This window comes from Cottoperca gobio, chromosome 16 (assembly GCF_900634415.1).
Source record: "Cottoperca gobio chromosome 16, fCotGob3.1, whole genome shotgun sequence".
In the NCBI taxonomy this organism is placed as follows: domain Eukaryota; kingdom Metazoa; phylum Chordata; class Actinopteri; order Perciformes; family Bovichtidae; genus Cottoperca; species Cottoperca gobio.
Genome location: NC_041370.1, coordinates 8,805,301 through 8,823,732, shown reverse-complemented (window position 1 = coordinate 8,823,732; position 18,432 = coordinate 8,805,301). Strand labels below are relative to the sequence as shown.

Sequence of the window (18,432 nt, the reverse complement as noted above, 5' to 3'; positions counted from 1 at the left end):
AATTTTTTAAAGGTTTAGAAATATAAATTTGAAAAACCATCATGGCTCCCTGACAGCTGCATAATATGATCTGTTTAAATGTAATTTTCAAGTCCAACTGAAATTACATTGCGTGATTCTCTTTCAGAAACTCAAGGAAGAAATGTATATGCAGCATGTTTTGGTTAAATGGAGTGCCCCCTTGTCCGTGCATATACTAATCTGAGTTCTGTTGTTTCTCTATCTACTTTAACAGAGAAATTATTTGCATAAAACCGATCAAATTATTCAGTGTTATGACTTATTTGCAAAGGCATGGGTTTGGTTTCTGAAGCGTGGACGACACAAAGTAGTCAGCAGTGTTTTGTAAAGGAAAAACGGACTTGGCACCTGAGCTTGGTGTACTTTTTCCAGTCCTGAATAGGGTCTGCAGATCTTCCTGTTAGGCTGTGTATGTCCCCATCAACCACCAAGACAATAATGCAGCCTGTATGCTACCTGAGAGGCAAAATCCGGGGGTAAAAAAAGGCTGCCAAGCAATCACACCTGCGAGCCCACAGTAATGTCTGAAGGTGATTTAAATAGGTGTGTCAACATTTTTACCACCTCAGGGCTCGTCTCACCTTAATTTTGGATGCTGGACATTAAGAGGACACTATTTAGAGAGATTTTAGTGAGTAAATCAAACTGAACTTTGAACAAGTTTCTCTCTAATGTCTCGTGTTGGAGCTTTGCTGAACGAGCTACTAAACAATAAGTACACTCTTAGTTTACAAGCTAAAATACTAATTGGCTAGTCAGATGTAGCACATCCAAAGGAGAATGTCAAGATTACTTGCTAGATGTTCTTATTTTTCAACATTACTGCCTTGACTTCTCAGCTGATATTGCAGGTTTGTTTAAAAGGAGCTATATGATGTATTACCAAAACCCATTTCAGTAAGACATAACAACAAATAATATAAAAATCAGTTTGACATGATTTTTTACTTAAAAAAGCGATGACATTTATCATTTCCGCCGGGTTTTATATATGCTAATCTGTTGAAGGGACATGTAATCTACAGTGTTGCTCATTCTATGATTTTAAAACATTCTTGTAAGGATGATCTTCTTGATAGGAATTGCCATAACTCTTAAACGCATTGTGCAACTCCAACCAAGTTTAAATGACAAGTGCTCATAGCAACCTCATGTAATCCTGCATAATTTAATGGCATTCTGCCAAAAAGTGGCACTACAGCAACATGATACATTTAAGCAATCCTGTTGCCAGACAAGATCGTCGATGTTGGACGATTCTGCAAAATCTCCGCAATGCACAAAATCTTTCATAAACATCCAATACCAACGTTTTTAAAACTCTCACGCTCTACAATATCTGCACATGGCAGCCATGGTAATGGTAAAGTTGCTTAAAAAATGGAAGCCTGTTAGCTAAATGGTGATGGTGCATATGTAACCACGATGCCAGGGCTTAATTTCTGTCTGAACACAAACAAACAGTGTCCCACTGCAGATGTGTTGCTGGAGGTGTCTTTGATAAACACGTTGCTGTAACGCCCCGAGCCTTGCAAACAATATGAAATCATTAATCAACAGCATTGCTTTGTTAAGCTCATTTCAGGTGTCTTAACAATTCCCAATTATGTTTCATTTAAACATTTTTATAACTGTAATACTTGTTTTTAATTGGTCAACATCCTGTTGACAACATCACTGTGTTAAATTCAATTAAAGAAATACCATTCAAGAACATAAATATTTGTAAAATGGAAGGCAACCCAACACGGTAGTGCTGCAATTAACACATTAGTTGAGACCTCTGTATTTATTCATGATAAAGTCCATATTTATCCATATAACTTCACATGCACTGTCACCAACGGGCTGCTAATGAGACACTGCAGCTCTGTTTGCAAAACTAACTTCTTTGTAAAAGGAAAAATATTTTCGAGCTTATCAGGTCATTTCTATGAGATTTTAGCATGACAGTTTTATTGTTTGTTCCTAAAGATGCTGGATGCTTTATACCCGTATCAGTGGTTTTGGTATAACAAAAGTGCCTTCAAATCATTGCAGGGCAACAGAAAGAAATACATTTTTCAAACTGCTTGCTGCATCTCTGAAGGCAAGACGATGCAACTCAGGTCATTTCTCAAGCTGCCAGTCGGAGTCGGAGCGCTCTAGGCGGTGTCATGTTAAACAAAACAGTGCATTGATGCAATGCACAAAGAGTTGGTTATGTCAATGCAATATTTATCACCTCTGATCAAGAAGAAATTAGTGTGAAAATAAGGTCGTAGATCATTGTGGGTTAGATGAAGTGTCAGAGGGGAAGAAAATCAATGGCTCTGTGCCTGGTGTGCAGTGTGGCCAATAGAAAGTGCATCTAAAGGTGCTGTGGCCTCAGGACAGCGACGCTACAGTGAAGCTTATTGCCTCTGACATCCTTTAATATGGTGACCAAACAATGGAGGGCTGATGAACATTGTTGTATTGTTCAGATTCAGGCTGTTTGTGTTTCTGTTGCTCACCTGACTCTTTTTTTCTTCTTGGCATTAGATGTTTCTCTAAAGCCTTTTTGTGTTGTTGTTTTTCTCGGCCACACAGTTTGTATATGTCCTCTTCTTTCAGTTTTGATTTAATGATTTGTTTGTGCAAATAAGCAACACCTCAGTTGCTCTGGAAACCTGAGCCACTGTTTTCTTTCGGTAGGCCAGCTGTGACTATTACAACTAATCTCACATGCGCACCGCCTAAGCGATACACTTTGCATTGATACACTGCAGGTCCAATCACACACACAGGCCTTGTGGCTTCCTAGTAGAGTTGTAAAACCTGCTACTGAAAACACAAATCCAATCACAAATTCCACAGGGATATAGAATGAAGGAATTTCTAAAATGTCCTGGAAGGATGCAGGAGTCAGCCAACGGTATAAGGAAATGGACACTTCATGTTCACGTTTATTGCACTCACTATAAAGTAAAGTCCTCCTAATCTACCTTAAAAGTATCATTTTACTCAAATGGACTCCCTATTAATCCTAGCACAAACTGGCCACTTGAAGACGCTTCAAACAGTCAGTCTGTCAGAGGAGTCCAGTTTAGCATTGGTCGGCAGATAACTAACGACAATCCGATCCGGCCAATAGGATGCTCCTAATTACCTAATGAACAGGCACATGAGGTGATTTGTTGCCATGGTGCGCTTGTTAGGTTAAGTGGTAGGAATCGACAGGATGGTCAGATGTTGTCTCTTACAGTATCTGAACTTACAATGTGTCTTTAGTGTCTGCTTGGTCTTGCTGTTCTGTGAAAAACCCAGAAGTCTGTGTTTAAGATGTTACTGTACAGACAAGGTATCCATGCATTGAAGAGCCAGTGGGTTACGAGAGCTTTTTTAATGTGAAGCCGGTCATTCTTTCAAGTAAATTCATAACACATGTCCATCTCACAGGTGAAACATGGAGCAGCTTTTTGAGAATTGTTATTCCACACAATCTCCCTCGTCTGGCCTGGCGCCTCCATTACCCACAATGCAACTCAAACACATGCAGTTCAGTTGGAGATTCGGGTATGTTAGCTAGTAGTAGCTGCTTGCCGAATGCGTACGTGTGTGAGGAATGTGTCCGTGTTTATCTCTACCACAAACTCTAGTTCTTTGTTACTTTCCTCCAGTTTCTCCTTTCCTCTTGTCCCTGCACATTCATGAAGTGGATGTAGCTGTAGTTGTGATAAGTGGACGTTTTTATTATTTGAAACAGTTTGAACTTGTACAGACACGTCTTCACCTCAGCTTGCTGCACCTAGAGAGAATCCACGTCTTTCCATTGACTTTTCCACCTCTAAAATGTGCTTTGTGTTCAGTTCAAACACAGTTTTAAATATCAGAGACTCTTGAATGTCACAAAAACAAAGCAAACCACCTTCAACAATGAGTCTAGGCATCGAAAACATTCCCTGTATTGTATCTGGCTTTATTCTCTTCGTCATTCACCTCCAACTAACACGCTTTGAATATGCTTTTTAAAGTAGCCACCTTCATTTGTTTGTATGCAAAATTGCCCAGGCCTGTGTTAATGTCTCCTCTTGGGTTTGTCTACGTTACAGACTTATGAGGATGATGATGATGATGATAATACTGGGGGAGATGTAGGGATGTGTTGTTGTGAAAAGCCTCTCAGCGTGGCCCTGTCGCCCTCCTGCCTCTTCCCACCTCCCTCTGCTCCCATCCCTCTTCTATTGACCATGTTGCACATTATAAATCAACTGTGAGTTGGGCTACCTTGCAAGTACCCTAATGAAAGCTCATTTATAAAGTGGCTAAATGGTCCTGACAAAAGTCCTAATGAGGAAATCAATAATTCAGTGATTGTTACTCTTCTTATACTAATACGTTCCTCTTGTAGCGCTTTGATTCCAGCTAAGAGAAGGCCATTTCTTACTGTGTTCAGTTCTGCGTGTCAGCACTGTTGTAGGTTTTTTTCTGTCCTTGAAGCTTTGTGATAAATTGTCTGTTGTTGTCTGCTGTTTCTTGGAAAGATTAAAAGGCCACTGCGAACTGTGGGACGCTGTGACACTGCTTCAACTCTGTGATGCTGACACACATTGTGATTCCTGTGACATCGACAACTGCTGGCTAGTCTTTTTCCCTCATCGATTTTCTGTTTTAATCTCTTTCCTCTTCTACTCATCTACTCCGTTACTCTTAGGCCATATCATATTAGTCTTTTTGTTTTTTAATAGATCTTAGTATTAATGGATAGCCATCGTTGCATGAAGGGTTTAGCTGCAGTCTTGTAGACTATCCACTTCACTACAAGACCCCCCCCCCCACGAGATTTTTTCCTAACCCTTACCGTAGCTGCTGTGAGTCTGCAGATAGACCTTCTTGTCCGTTGCTGCCAGCTGCCATGTTAGCTTAGCTTCAAGCCTGACTTAGCCCACATCAAATGCAACCTCGCTAACTGTGTAACTATGGTTTGTGTTAACTGTTCTGCCTTTTCAGATCGGGTGTCTTTAGAGAGACGTATCCGTCAGCTCATCTATGCTAACGTTACCCTCCAGATAGCTACAGCCACAGGCTTAGGCCCGTTAATGATAGCACTAGCATAGCCTCATTGACAGATGAGTTCATTTGGATTTGGAGTCCACCAGCTTAGTAGGGAAACCTACTACCGACTGACAGACCTGACCCTTATTACCAATTTTTTAAGAAGAATTTGGAGAATTTATCTCAGACACTGTTTCTCATTCTTATGAGATTTGAATTATTGGTGACCTTTGATCCTCCTTTGAAGTAAAGCCTGTCTGGCACTTCTTGATACTTTTGGTTTCACTCACTGCAGTGGCAACTTGGTTTCTGCTCTGATTGTCTCTCCTGTCACATCTGTGGTGTCAGATCATTTTTACTTTATTACATTTAAAGCGACACTAGCCTGTCCTTGTAATGTTAATGCTGATGTACTCACCACTTGCCACATTGGCCCGTCAGTTTTAACTGTACTAGGTGAGCAATTGCCTGTGGTCCAGGCCCTTTCTAGTCTCCTGGATTCAGATGCACCTCTTTCTTCCAAAACAATACAATCAAGAAGATCTACATCCTGGTTACACGTGTGTACCCTGAAGAAACACACACTCTTAATCAGACCTGCAGGACATCGGTACACAATCAGCAATAATATAATTGATCATTTCGAAAAGAAATAAGCATCAAAGTTCAGTTATTTTAATAATAGATTCCAGTTACTTGATGACTAAATGAAAAGCACTTCTCATCCTCTCTGAGGCTGCAGTCTGTTTTCAGTGAAGGCAGACCAGGGGTGAAAGAAAATCTCCTGCTCATCTTATTATCCACAGTGTTACTGAATGTACAGTAAAAATGTTGTGCATTGGGGTCACAACATCACAACAGACAGTTTGGACTCTCCATGATCTTTTGTTTTGCGTCAGTATCGGGCTAAAATGACAACTTTACACACACGATATCTCATAATATATGACTGCCTTGCACATACAGGCTCCAGTTTTTTTTGTATTGTGTTAATGACCCCTTTCATGTAGCACCACATTCAGGACAGGCTTCACTTCTATAACCCCCCTTCTATAGCTGTAACAGTTGCTAAATTGTCTGTTATGTTATTCATGCCAAAGTTATGAACTTTGCAGCCTCAAGGGGTAATTGTTGGGACTTTATGTGATACGCGTAGGTTCACACTGCCCCCATAACAAAACTCTTGTGAACAGACGAGTAGCTTTTTAATTGGATATTTATGTCCAACTCTTTTTTTTGGCAGCAGGGAGGAAGTCTTGACTTCTTACTTTTCAAAAATCAAACCATTCTCTTAAAAAAAAAAAAAAAAAAGAAGAGCAGGCACAGCTACCCAGCATTGTTATCAACGGGCCAAATAAAACCAAATCTAATCCATAACTACCCCCAATGTCCTTCATTTTTGCAGTTGACACATTATAAATCTTAAAAAAAAAAAAAAAACCCTTTCATGTTTGAAGCTAAATTGATCCATTATGTTCATTGATGATTGTTCAAGAAATAATAACCTCGTGTTTGATGAAGTGTTAAATCAGCCGCCCTAAATATGTTATTTTCCCTTTAATTCCACATGATTTATTTCTTGATTGCACTGTAAGATGTATGTTAGCAGTCTGTGCAGTCTTCATGCTAATGATGCAATGTTACGTCACTAATAAAAATATATTAAAAGGGGTACAACAAGTAATCATTACTCCAATACAAAACAATATTGTATTTGTGTAGCCATGAGAGAATATAATGTACCGTAGCAGTATGCGGACAGATGGCGACTCACCCCTGCGAGGTCATTGATCATCAGCCTTAGCAATGGGACAGTGTTCTGTAGGAAGCCCGGGGAGCAGCACCCCAGTCCTCTGTTAATTGCAGGGGCAGTTAGATTACCCTCTTACACCCCTCACTGGGCCTTAATGTTGGGCACTGGTCACCCCGTGGGCTCCCTCAGATGCCTCTTTAACTGGCTTTAGATTCATCATTAAGCTTCAATATGTGATTAATGAGCCACATTATGCATTCTTTGGAGATTAATGACTCTGTGATTTTGGTCAGCGGTAAACATTAGAGGGATATTTCCTGTGTAGTTTAGAAGATCCTTTTTTCAGCCATGAATCAAACACACCTTTACAAGCGGTCTTTTTTTTTTTTTCATAAACTCGGCATATAAGGGACTAGAGACAGAAAAGAGAAGAAGAGATGGTATGACTTCAGATTTTGATGTGTGGAAAACACTCCTGTTTCCTCTTTTCTTGGTCCCTTTGCAGTTCATGTTGTCTTGTTTCTTTCAGAACAAAGAATAAGCTCTGGTACTTTGAATTCGGCACTTCGGAGACCTTTTCGGCCACATGTAAGAAGCTTCCACGACTTTCTGGAGGTTGAGGTAAAGCAAAGCACATCATTTCTGTTTTTTGAGCTTTATCTATAGAAAAGAAACTAAAACAAAGGAAATATTTTTGAAAGTCGCTGCTTTTGCGAATTATTCTTTTATAAACAGTTTTAAGTGAATCCCAAGCAGTCATACATTCTGTTTAATTACAAATATTAAAACCATATGCACATATATGCAGATTAAGTACTAAGGTAAGAATATTGGCGCTTGTTAAAAATATTCTGGTCAGCCCTTGTATCATTAATGGCAAAAATGTGTATTAGTTTCAAATGAACCCAGACAAAGTGTTGACGTGTGAAAGCTATCTGTACACCTCCCCACCCATTTCTCACTGAACATCAGTTCAACACACAGGTAATTAGCCCTACACGACCCTGCTGTGAGTGATATTGAGTGATAATGAAGATGGTGTCTATACAATTCATCTTCCCCCTTCTCAGAGCTATCCACACAGTGCAGAAGTCTTCATTAATTAGTGCGTGATAAGTACCTACAGTAGGCTACTGGAGGAGGTGAAGATCCATACTAAAAGAATCTACTATTTAGAGTATTACTGGCCTTTTTCAGCTTAATCAGATCAACTTGACCAGAATGGTGGTTTTAAAAACACGCTTAGGCTCAGACAGACGTCTGTTTCTCTCTCCTTTCTAAAAGTGTGATGGTATCACTCTGGACCTCAGCAGCATCTCCTTGGAAGGCATTGCCATTCTCAACATTCCCAGCATGCACGGCGGCTCCAACCTTTGGGGTGAGAGCAAGAAGAGGAGGGGTAACCGCAAGGGGGGCAAAAAGAGCCAAGACAAGAGGACACCAGTGCTCGACCCCAAGGAGCTCACGTTTGCCGTTCAAGGTAGCTTTGACAACATAAGAATTCTTACATTTATGACTATTTTATGGATGTCTGTTGGTATTAATCCTGCAGTCACTGCAGTAAACTAGCCCATTAGAGCCCATATCCAACCTGAAAACCCAATAAGAGATATACATCATAACATATACCATTACCTTTTATTTACTGCTAATTAGCTAATCTAGCAAGCTAACATGCTAAACTCAGAATACATGGTAAACATTCACAGAGCTCCTAACTGTAGACTGTAGACTGTAGCTGTAGACTCTTCTTCTTATTTTAAACACATAGCCTTTTTAAATGTGTTTAAAAAATGTAGAAAACTTGACACTCAGTGAGGTCATTGATGAGTCATTAACAGCACTTTCAAATCGTTGCATATTCTGTTGATCATGGTTTTGCATTGGAAAATAATACTGTACATTAAGTAGGTTTGACAGTGTAGGAGGCTCTTTCCCCCAAAGCCCACATCAGACACAGTCTGTGTCCTTGCTCCTATCAGATAGATCAAAGACTAAACTTTCGACCAAACTTTTCCCAAGTGCATGAATATTTCATCGATGACAAGGTGAATCATAGCTAGCAGGTTTTGTTTGCAAAGAAATTGTACAATCCTGTCACTGTTTGGAACTGTCACTTGTGTATTAATGGTCTGTGTAGGCTCCAGTGGACAGGCTCAGTTAATAGGAGCGGACTGGGGGGGGTGTTGGGCATACCCCTGAATCCATTTATGTCCAAAGGAAGCCCGTCAATGGGAATATATGAATGAACAAAGCAGAATGAGTCAGCTGCTCTGTGGTAACTGGTGAAATGGTGTGAGCCACTGGAAGGTTTCGTTAGGAAAAGGAAGAAAAATTTTAATTTTAATTTTGAATGGAAGGATTCAACATATTTCACTACTGTTTGACTAAATTCTCCAGGTTTTAAATTCTTTCTAGAATAAATAGTTATTGAGCAGGAGGCTGTTTTTTTTTCCAGATTTCCTGAAAAATTTACATTTTGGAAAATAAAACATGATATTATTCTTAAAATCGTAAAATCGGCAAGAAACAAGTTTGAAAAGAATATACATACATGTATTTTTCTCCTCACGTGTGAGCTATTGTCATAAATTCTGGATTTGTTTGTTTTTTTGTGTAATATTCCCCTTCATGTGTAACCCCTGCCCGCTCAGGTGCACAGTAGGTTTCTAGGTTTCACAGTGAGATGGTGTGTTTGTACTCAGGGATGAAGTGGATGTTACAATCAGTGTCCGGCTTGAAACATGGCGAGTCAGTGAGGATCTCCAGACATGGCTACCAGTGATCCCTTAGGAAACTTCACTCTGTGAAGCTGTCGATGAAGCTTTATTTGTCTTTTTCCCTGTTGTGATTCTACGTTTTGTTTTCTTTTGGATTTCAGGAGCTGTTGCAGATTCAAAGTAAAGCTTGTTAAAATATGTCAATACATGGCAAATGAGTAGGTAATTTCACAGTTGCAGCGTTAACTGTGAGAAAAGCAAACGTGTCTCGTCTTGTTGGGAAAGTTGAGAGAACAATAGAAAGTGCAGTAAATCGCAGAGAGGGAGAAAGAGGGAAATCAGAGCAAAGCACACGTTCTTTTAGCAAGTGCTGCTGCATGCTGGGAGGCTTATAACATTCGGAATGGGATGATGTGACTGTTAGATGAAGGTGAAGTGTGGCAGAGACTGTGAGGAAGATAGTTGATCAATTCAAAGCCCAACTTTGCTACGATGAACACTCCATTAATCCCTGAATAAAAATCAATCAGTGTTGAAAAAAAACAAAAGGCCACCATCTGAACCTGGAAAGGCACTTAGTGTGAGTGGGGAGTGTGTATTTGCGTGCTGCTTCGCCTCTGTGTGTTTGTGCCTTTTGCATTGAGTTGTGTGTGCATGTGTAGATGCCCTTGTGGAAGGTGCCCTCAAGGTGAGCAGCCTAAATTGTCAGATCAAGAGAATGACGTATTTAGAGGTAAACACAGGAGTGCATTAGCCCAGAGGGGGCACCGCCGAGCACGATGCACAGATCAAACTGTTGGCAGGGATTATTGTGTGTGTGTGTGTGTGTGTGTGTGTGTGTGTGTGTGTGTGTGTGTGTGTGTGTGTGTGTGTGTGTGTTTGTGGGTGGAGGGTGGCTGCGGGATAAAAAAAAAAACCCTGACCTTTCGGGAGCTGTTAAATCGTCCCGCTGGTGACGCCAGGAGACAAGCCCCTCAGGTGGAAGGGAATGGCTGCGGAGTGAATTATTTAGAATGGGACTGAGGTTTAAGCAGGGTAGGAGGAGGTTGGGGGGTCCATGCGGGGGTGGAGGGGCTGTTGCTTGGGACTGATGCCCCGTGACAAGCCCCATGAAGCTTTCTTCGGAGGATTGGCCTCCACACTCTCTCCTCCCGCCATTTCTCTTTAGTTTTACTTTCAGCTGATCGGCTGCTGGTCCTGCTCCGCTCCCTCACTGTCTCTCTCGTATTCCTCCGTTCTCTCCCTGTTGCTCCACATGTGTCACTGTGCAGCCACCGGCCTCGACAGGTAGTTGTTTGACAATGACAAGGACGCCGTTTCTTATCCCACACTCTGACAGGAAGACATGGCTGTTGAGATTAAAGCCACAGCGCTGCTTTGAGAATCTCCCACATGGATTTTCATTCACAAGTGTCTCACTCGCTCAGCGTTGCCACTTTCAGTGCCTGTTTGTTTATCACAGTAAAATATTGCCTTCAACACTTGAGTAAAGCACATACTGTTGATTGTAGGCTATATTTGGCCTCAGGCTGCTTATCTTGTGAGTAACTATTTCAACGTCCTTCTTGTGTAAACAGTTCGGTGACTCTATTTTTCTCTCACTTTATCTCTGGTAAGCAAACATGGCTTTTTATAAATTTGCAGAATTCACTTTTGATTATTGTTCCAGGTATTTCATTTTCACCTCATATATATAAAATGATGGTTCAAAATTCAAATGAAATTGAAAATGATTTCCCTGATAAATCAAAGTAGTCACTAATTGAACCATGTGTTGAAATAATACTTATTATAATACACCCTTAGATTTAAAGTTTCAGGTTTTGGTTAAAACAAGACAGAATGTATGTGACAGCTTGAAAGAGTAGTTTGACATTGTTGGAAAAACAAACTGAGGTGTAAAAACAACAATGTGTTGTTGTACGGGGGTTGTGTGGACTAATATTACTTTATGTTATGCTATTTTGTAGAGATTTACCAAACAAAACAAAGCTTTAGACTAGTTTTATAACGCATGCTTTTAAGTAATTACGACCACTCAAAGCACTTTTGCAACACATTCACCAATTCATTCATGCAGAGGCTACCATGCAAGGGGTCACTTGCTCAGCGGTAGTGATAAACATTCACACACACTCACACACACAATGCTATCAGGGTAATTTTGGGGTTCAGTGTTTTGCCCAAGGACACTTCGACATGTTGACCGCAGGGGTCGGGCATCGACCGCCGGTGTGGATGACCACTCTACCTTATGAGCTGTTGAGGTGTTAGTGGGCATATTATACCCCCTGCCTCCAGTCTTTATGCTAAGCTAAGTCTTGAGTTATTGACTTATGTGAGAGTCGCATCTATCTAGGTAGTAGGCTGGATCTCAACAACAAAGCAAAAGACGCATTTCCCAAACTCAAACTACTCCTTTGAATTAAATTCACATTATTCACGTTATTTGCGACTGTAAACAAAGTGTTTGCATTAGTAATGTCTTCAAATAGACTACATAGGAATTCTAAAAGTTAATGGTTAAACCCAAAACATGCAGGTCAAACCAAGCAAAGGTTTAATAAAAGCACAACAAACCTGTTTTATATTTAGCAGAAAGGCTCTACGGTCTTTCAACCGTAAGCACTCTTGGGAATACTGGATCTTTGTAGCCCCGGGCAACAAGGAATCCCTATCGCCATGGTGACGCTGTCCATCATACGTGTCAGCGCGGGCCTGTGTGAGCCGCTTCTATTAACGTGAGAAGTCACAATGGGGGGAGCAGCTTTAAAGCCCAGTGTCAGCAGGTCAACCTGCTGGGTATGTACACACACTCTTCCACTCCGACCCTGGAAAGCACTGCACTCACAGTCCGGCACTGAGATAGGGGCAGACGCATGTCCATCACCGTGGTGACAACTGGACACCACAGCTCGGCAGCGACAACAACACCTCACGACAACAGCAACATTACCCACGACACGCCTTCAGGAAACCAACGCGGCTCAGATAAACATGACAGCGATGGAGCAGCATCGGAGACAGAGAGTTAACTCGCATGCACGCACCAAGTGTTTAAAAATGGGTCTTCGTTTCAATTAGTGTCTGTATGCTCCCAGCAGCGAGGCAGCAGCTTCTTAATTTGTGGAGGGACGAGTCGATGGAGAGTCGGAGGCAGAGCGGGCCGCTGAAACAGATGGGCCCTGCGTGACGCTGGGCTTCCAGCAGGGGCAAAATCAATGCTCATAACTGCAAAACAGAAGAGAAATTAATAATTATAATATCACAAGATTGCTTTGCATTGCCGGTGCAATCTAGTTAATAGCTGTTTTGTTTGTAGCCTGTTCTTGTTGCCTTTTGTTTCTGGTCTTTTTTTTAAAAACTGTAAATGTTATGTTTCTGAAGCGTAGAACCTGTTCTCTCTTTCTTTCTTATTTTCTTTTTAACTTCCTCATTCTTTATAAATTCACATTCTTCTTCAGCAACATGTAAGTGCAAAAATAAAGGTTATATTTACTGTTTAACCATTTTAGCATACGTCTAAAACATTACTTCAAAGCTACTGAAATGGTTCTAAGGCACAATATTCATGCATACAGTAACACGTAATATACACCCTGATGTATCATTTTCAAATGTTCTGGTTTTTAAATATTAATCAGCAGCTCTTACATAACCATAGCTACATTTCAAGTTTGCCTCCATGATGGCAGCAGCTGTGGTTCATTGGACTTTAAGTATATTTACAGATATGTTCTTTGTGTTTTAGATCTGTCTGACCAGCTGCTGGAGGTGGTGGGGCTGGAAGGAGCCATGGAGATGGGTCAGATCTACACAGGCCTGAAGAGCGCTGGAAGACGCCTGGCACAGTGCTCCTCCGTCACCATAAGGTCAGTTTTCAACTGGACAAAAACGAACTTTTTGCTTGTTTTGTTGTCTGTTTTTGTTAGCATCTTTTCTAAATTGTGTTAGCATTAGGTCACCATCAAAAAGAAAAACAGTTAGTCTGCAGTTTAATTATGTTAGTGTTTAGTTATCGAACTATTCCTTCTTGTCAGTTAAACATGAAGTTGCAACATTTTACGATAACATTTTTCACCAAGTTGAATTGTAACATGTTTTCTTCACTGACAGAACCAGTAAATCCCTCCCCATGCAGATTGATGGGGAACCTTGGATGCAGACTCCCTGCACTGTAAGTCATTAAAAGTCTCTAGCATCACCTTCTGTCCTTACACCCTTTCACCAGAAAAGGAAAGAATCACCCAAAAAAACGCAATTAACAAGGGGGGAACAATTAGAATAAACCTCAGGAGCGTGAGTTAGGGGAGATCCCTCTCCCAGGACAGACAGACGTGCAATACATGTCCAGATCCAGGAGGATCTGACCTAACCCTAACCCTAACCCTAACCCTAACCCTAACCCTAACCCTGTCAAGCAGCTCCCAGGTGTCGCCAACTATAACTATAAAATATGACTAATCAAAGGAACTATATATTTATATTTTATCAGATAAAAGCGCTTTCTTTTATAGCTGATTTATTTTTACCTCACAATCACATCAGAGTTTATAATACAGGAGAACTGTTAATGTGCAGATGTTTTAAAAAAGTGCCTTGTATTAGGAATTTAAATGATTTTGAGATCCTAAAATCTCACAGGATTTGGTGATGGAAATTAAAACTTGATTTATCTTACATTATTTTACCTATTTATCTGTGACAAATCACTCTAATTGACATAATCACTACGCTAATACTGACTTTTACCCAAGTGGCTTATTTGTTATCTGAAGTTCCTAGGCAGGTTGATGTTAAGAATAAACAACAACAACAACAACAACAAAGACAGGGCAATACTGCATAAAGTATTTGCTACTACCAAAATAAACAAATAAAATCACCATCCTAATAAAGTCTTAAAGAACTGGTTTCAAAATAAAATACATGTTGGCATCCAGTGCAGTATCTGTTCCTTTCATTTCTTTGTGCAGTTATTTCTGGTGACAAATACTTAATGATGCAAGTCTTACTTCTCCTAATTTGCTTACCGTCTACATCTCAAACATGTGCCTCGACGAGTGTTTGCCCTTTTGTCCAAGTTGTTTATTTTTCAAAATGAAACTCCTCAGTTTGCGTTGATTACGGTTGGGTTTAGCTTTAATTACAACAGCACTGCAGATGAAGTGCTGCTGAGATTTACATATGGATTGCTCAGGCAAAGCTAAAAAAATAACCCTGTGCATGACAAAACGAGTAGTTTGCAAGGGCTCTTGTGTCTGCTGGCACAACTTCCATGAAGCAAAGTTAGGATCTGACAATCCATAATTGTGCTGCAATGATTTCCACGGCGAGTTATTCATACTGTAGGTTGGTGCTGAATTTGAATCAGTCGACCTGTTAAATGCTTATGAAAACACCACAGTTCAAATGGGATGTTATCCCACTAATTATTAACAACAACAACAACAACAACAACTATGCAAATGCTCTCAGTTCCTCCGCATGCATAACATATTTAACACCATCCAACCATTTGCATTTTGAAGTGGCATATGACATGTATCACTGTCTCTTTCATAACTAGGTCTGAAACAACTGCTGCAAACTTCAACGTTACTGTATTTCCAGACATGATTATAGTAAAATGTCACTTTAAGTCTTAAGTATAAAACCCTCTCAGTTTTCTTAGTTTGAATGTTTGTTGATCGCAGGCGGGAGTACAATACATAGATCATTTGTTCTAATTGTTTTTAATTTCTTAGAGCCTCATTGCTCTGTAACTGGGGATCTTCAGGCATATAAATGCTCAATGTTGCGTCTTTAAAACAACGCTTAATTATTTTCCAAATGTATTTCAGGTATTCTTTTAGATCTTTCTAATGTGACCAAAAACGTTATTTTCTTGTGGTAGGAAAGTACATCAGAAACATTAAGCTCAATCTTTTTCAGTGATGGCAGACAGCCTACACAAGCTGGTAATTGCTACTGAGTGCAAGTACAATAAATGGCAGCTTTCCTCTCAAGTGAATGTGGTCCCTTTTAATGCAGATGGTAGCGTTTCCTCTCCCCATTACTGCGTAATGAACTATGTGCTTGATATGACAACACTTGATGGTTGATTCTGTTGTTCCACTGATCTACATTTTCAACCTTCAACAGAAATGGCCTCATTGTGGGGAAACAGGATATTGTCAGATATTATACTGATAAAGACAATACTTTACCATAATCCAGCATAACGTATGTTACTATTTGTTATCAGAGACATGAACCCCAGGGATTCTCAAAGTTTGTCGCATTAAGGACCCTAAGAAGTTCACTCGTTAGCCAAAAGGCCCCATTTGACAAGAACCCATGACATGTGGTAGATGCATGTTTGAATGACATTCTGTGGGGAGATAGCGTTGGGTAAAATGACAAATATGAATGTAATTGAAAAGTAGTTGGACCTTCTTCAAAAATGGAGTTTAAATTGTGTTGTGGAAACCCACTTTGTATTTGTGTCAGGGAGTACCAGTGAGCAAAGTATGATTCTGTCTTTGTGAGATGTTGTGGATACTTGCTTTTGCCAAAACAATTATCTTGAACAGGAGTTTATATTGTGGCACACTATAATCTTTTTTGATAAATGGTATGGTCATGTCAGAAAACCATGAAAAAGCCCAACACAAGTTAAGTTTGTAGTCCAACAATCCAGAAACCAAAGATGTTCTAGTCAATGATACAAAACAGAGAAAAGGCAGCAAAACCTGGGAAAAGAAAATGTCTTAATGAATTACTTAAATTATTAATAGATTCTCAAAAGGTTCTGTCAGTTGACTAATCTATTAGAACTAATATAATCAAAGAAGAAAAGGGGGGGATCTGCTGGCTGGGAGAGGGGCCTTTGAAAGCTCTACTAATGTGCAACTCATAATTGTGAAAAGATTAAAGCAGGTGGTTCACTGGGCCACAGATTCCTTAAACGAAGCAGGAAATAGCTCATTTATTTCCTTACATATTTATTTTGTGATGCACCAAACTAAATCTTAGCTTCTCTGCTTCTCTCTAACACCAGATTGAGATCGTCCACAAGAACCAGGCTCCCATGTTGATGGGGCCGCCACAATGCCGGAGCTTCTTCTCCTCCGTCATCAGACGAACGTGCACTGAGAGCAAAGATTGATCAGTTCAAGACCTTCGAGTCCTCACGATGACCTGCAGAGCAGCAGCCACAAGTTGATCATCACTCGGCCTGTTAGTGAAGGGGGGTCTTTGAGGCCTGTTTGGCAGCCCAGTGTTAAGTAGCAAACTGTAAGTTCAGTATGTATCTCCGGCAGCGTGGAGACGTCACTGAGAAGCCCTTATTCAATGCAGAAGGAGGTGTGTTTAGGACTGACGCTACAGTGTGTAGAGTAATTTAGCTCCACAAATACTGAAGCTATTTCGGGAAGTCCAATTTTATAAAAGCCTGTTTTTATTTTTGCTGTTGTGATCTGTGCCATGTGGAAAGAAAACCACAAAATAATGTCTTTTCTTGTGATATGATGTATTTATTTATTCATATTTTGCTGCTATTGATGTTTTTTAACAGTTTTTTTGAATTTGCATAGCCCTGATGCATGATGGACAGTGAACGAGGTTGTTGCTGTTGAAGCTGACATATCTGGAGCTTGCAGCTGATCTTAGCCAAGTGTTTAGTAAGAAGTGAAGTTTTTTTGCTCAGCATTTCTTCAGCGCTTCACTCATGAATGGCTTCAAGTAGTGAAAAGACAGTCACTTCTGCTGTATTTGAATGGTTCCTGCAAGTCATCCTTGTCATGTTTTGATCTGCTGTGTTGCTGCTCCGTCAGTGGAACGATTAGGAATGATTATTGATCTTCATAAAAAATGCATGACACTCTTTGTTTTACGTCGCACGAGAGATTTCCAGACAGTTTTACCAATTGTGTGCAAACTTTGTGTCGCATGAGTGACCAAGATCTGTTTTGAAACTTGTGGAAATTGATCGTATTTTGAATCTACGTCCGTAGTGCTGCTCGGTTTAACCATATCATACTTTATAAGATGGCTGCATTTTTATGAGATCCTGTGTTTTTCTGAACAGGTACTCAGGTACTTTTAGATTGAAAAACAGTGAAAAGGCAACAGAAGGATTCAGTGTTCAATCAGACCGTATGTTGGTACAGTGACTGTAAAGCTGGATATTCACAAGAGGCAGTTTGACCTCCTCTAGTCATTGATTTGCTCCGATGTCTACGGTTGAGTGTTTACAGTTCGCTGCGCATAAAAGCGTACATTGACCAATTAAGGTCTAAATACAAAATGACTATTGACATATATATTGTACAAGCTTGATTTAAAGAATCAATACTGAAAATCAATCCCATCTAATAATTACAGCTTCAGAGGCATTTTACAGCCACTGACTATGCACCTGCCATCTATAAATTAAATAATAAAGCACCTTTGGCAAATTTTCATTCATTCATAAAAGAGTGTCCTTACTTACATTATCCTGGATGATACTGGGAGTCATTCAATACAGTTCTGCATTTAAATAGTATTTATCTCTTTTAGTCTCACCAAAGACTAATTTTGGTGGATTCGTTACAGATCTACCAGTGTGAGACACACCTGGTAAATGTGTTGTTTTTAACTGAATTGCACTCCTGCTTGTTTTATGAGTATGATTTTAGGCTCGACTGTTTCAGTCTTTAAAAGTGCCATACGCCAGTGGAGACTTGAGATCTGATGAGTATCCCGCGTCTTTGCTTTGTACGGTGCTGCGTTTGTACAGTGAGGTTGTATTTTTGTACACAGTATTTATTTATTTTTCCGCGTACTGCTTTCTCGCACCATGTTGTTCTGACTAAAAAGAAATACTGCCTGCCAATGTTGACTGGGAAAAGTGATAATGGAAATAATAAAAATAAAAAAAAAGCTTTTGTTGTTTGA

The 18,432-nt window shown here is 40.1% G+C and overlaps 1 protein-coding gene across 1 annotated transcript in view; it reads left to right on the top strand.

The window, feature by feature from the left end:
- The window catches only part of dgkb (diacylglycerol kinase, beta), a 62,357-nt gene extending 43,925 nt beyond the window's left edge, over window positions 1-18,432 (top strand). Inside the window, 6 exon segments of the mRNA XM_029451905.1 lie at window positions 7,320-7,389; window positions 7,391-7,411; window positions 8,075-8,270; window positions 13,262-13,382; window positions 13,627-13,687; window positions 16,553-18,432. Coding sequence (XP_029307765.1) covers window positions 7,320-7,389; window positions 7,391-7,411; window positions 8,075-8,270; window positions 13,262-13,382; window positions 13,627-13,687; window positions 16,553-16,660 — 577 coding nt within the window. The 3' untranslated portion in view covers window positions 16,661-18,432.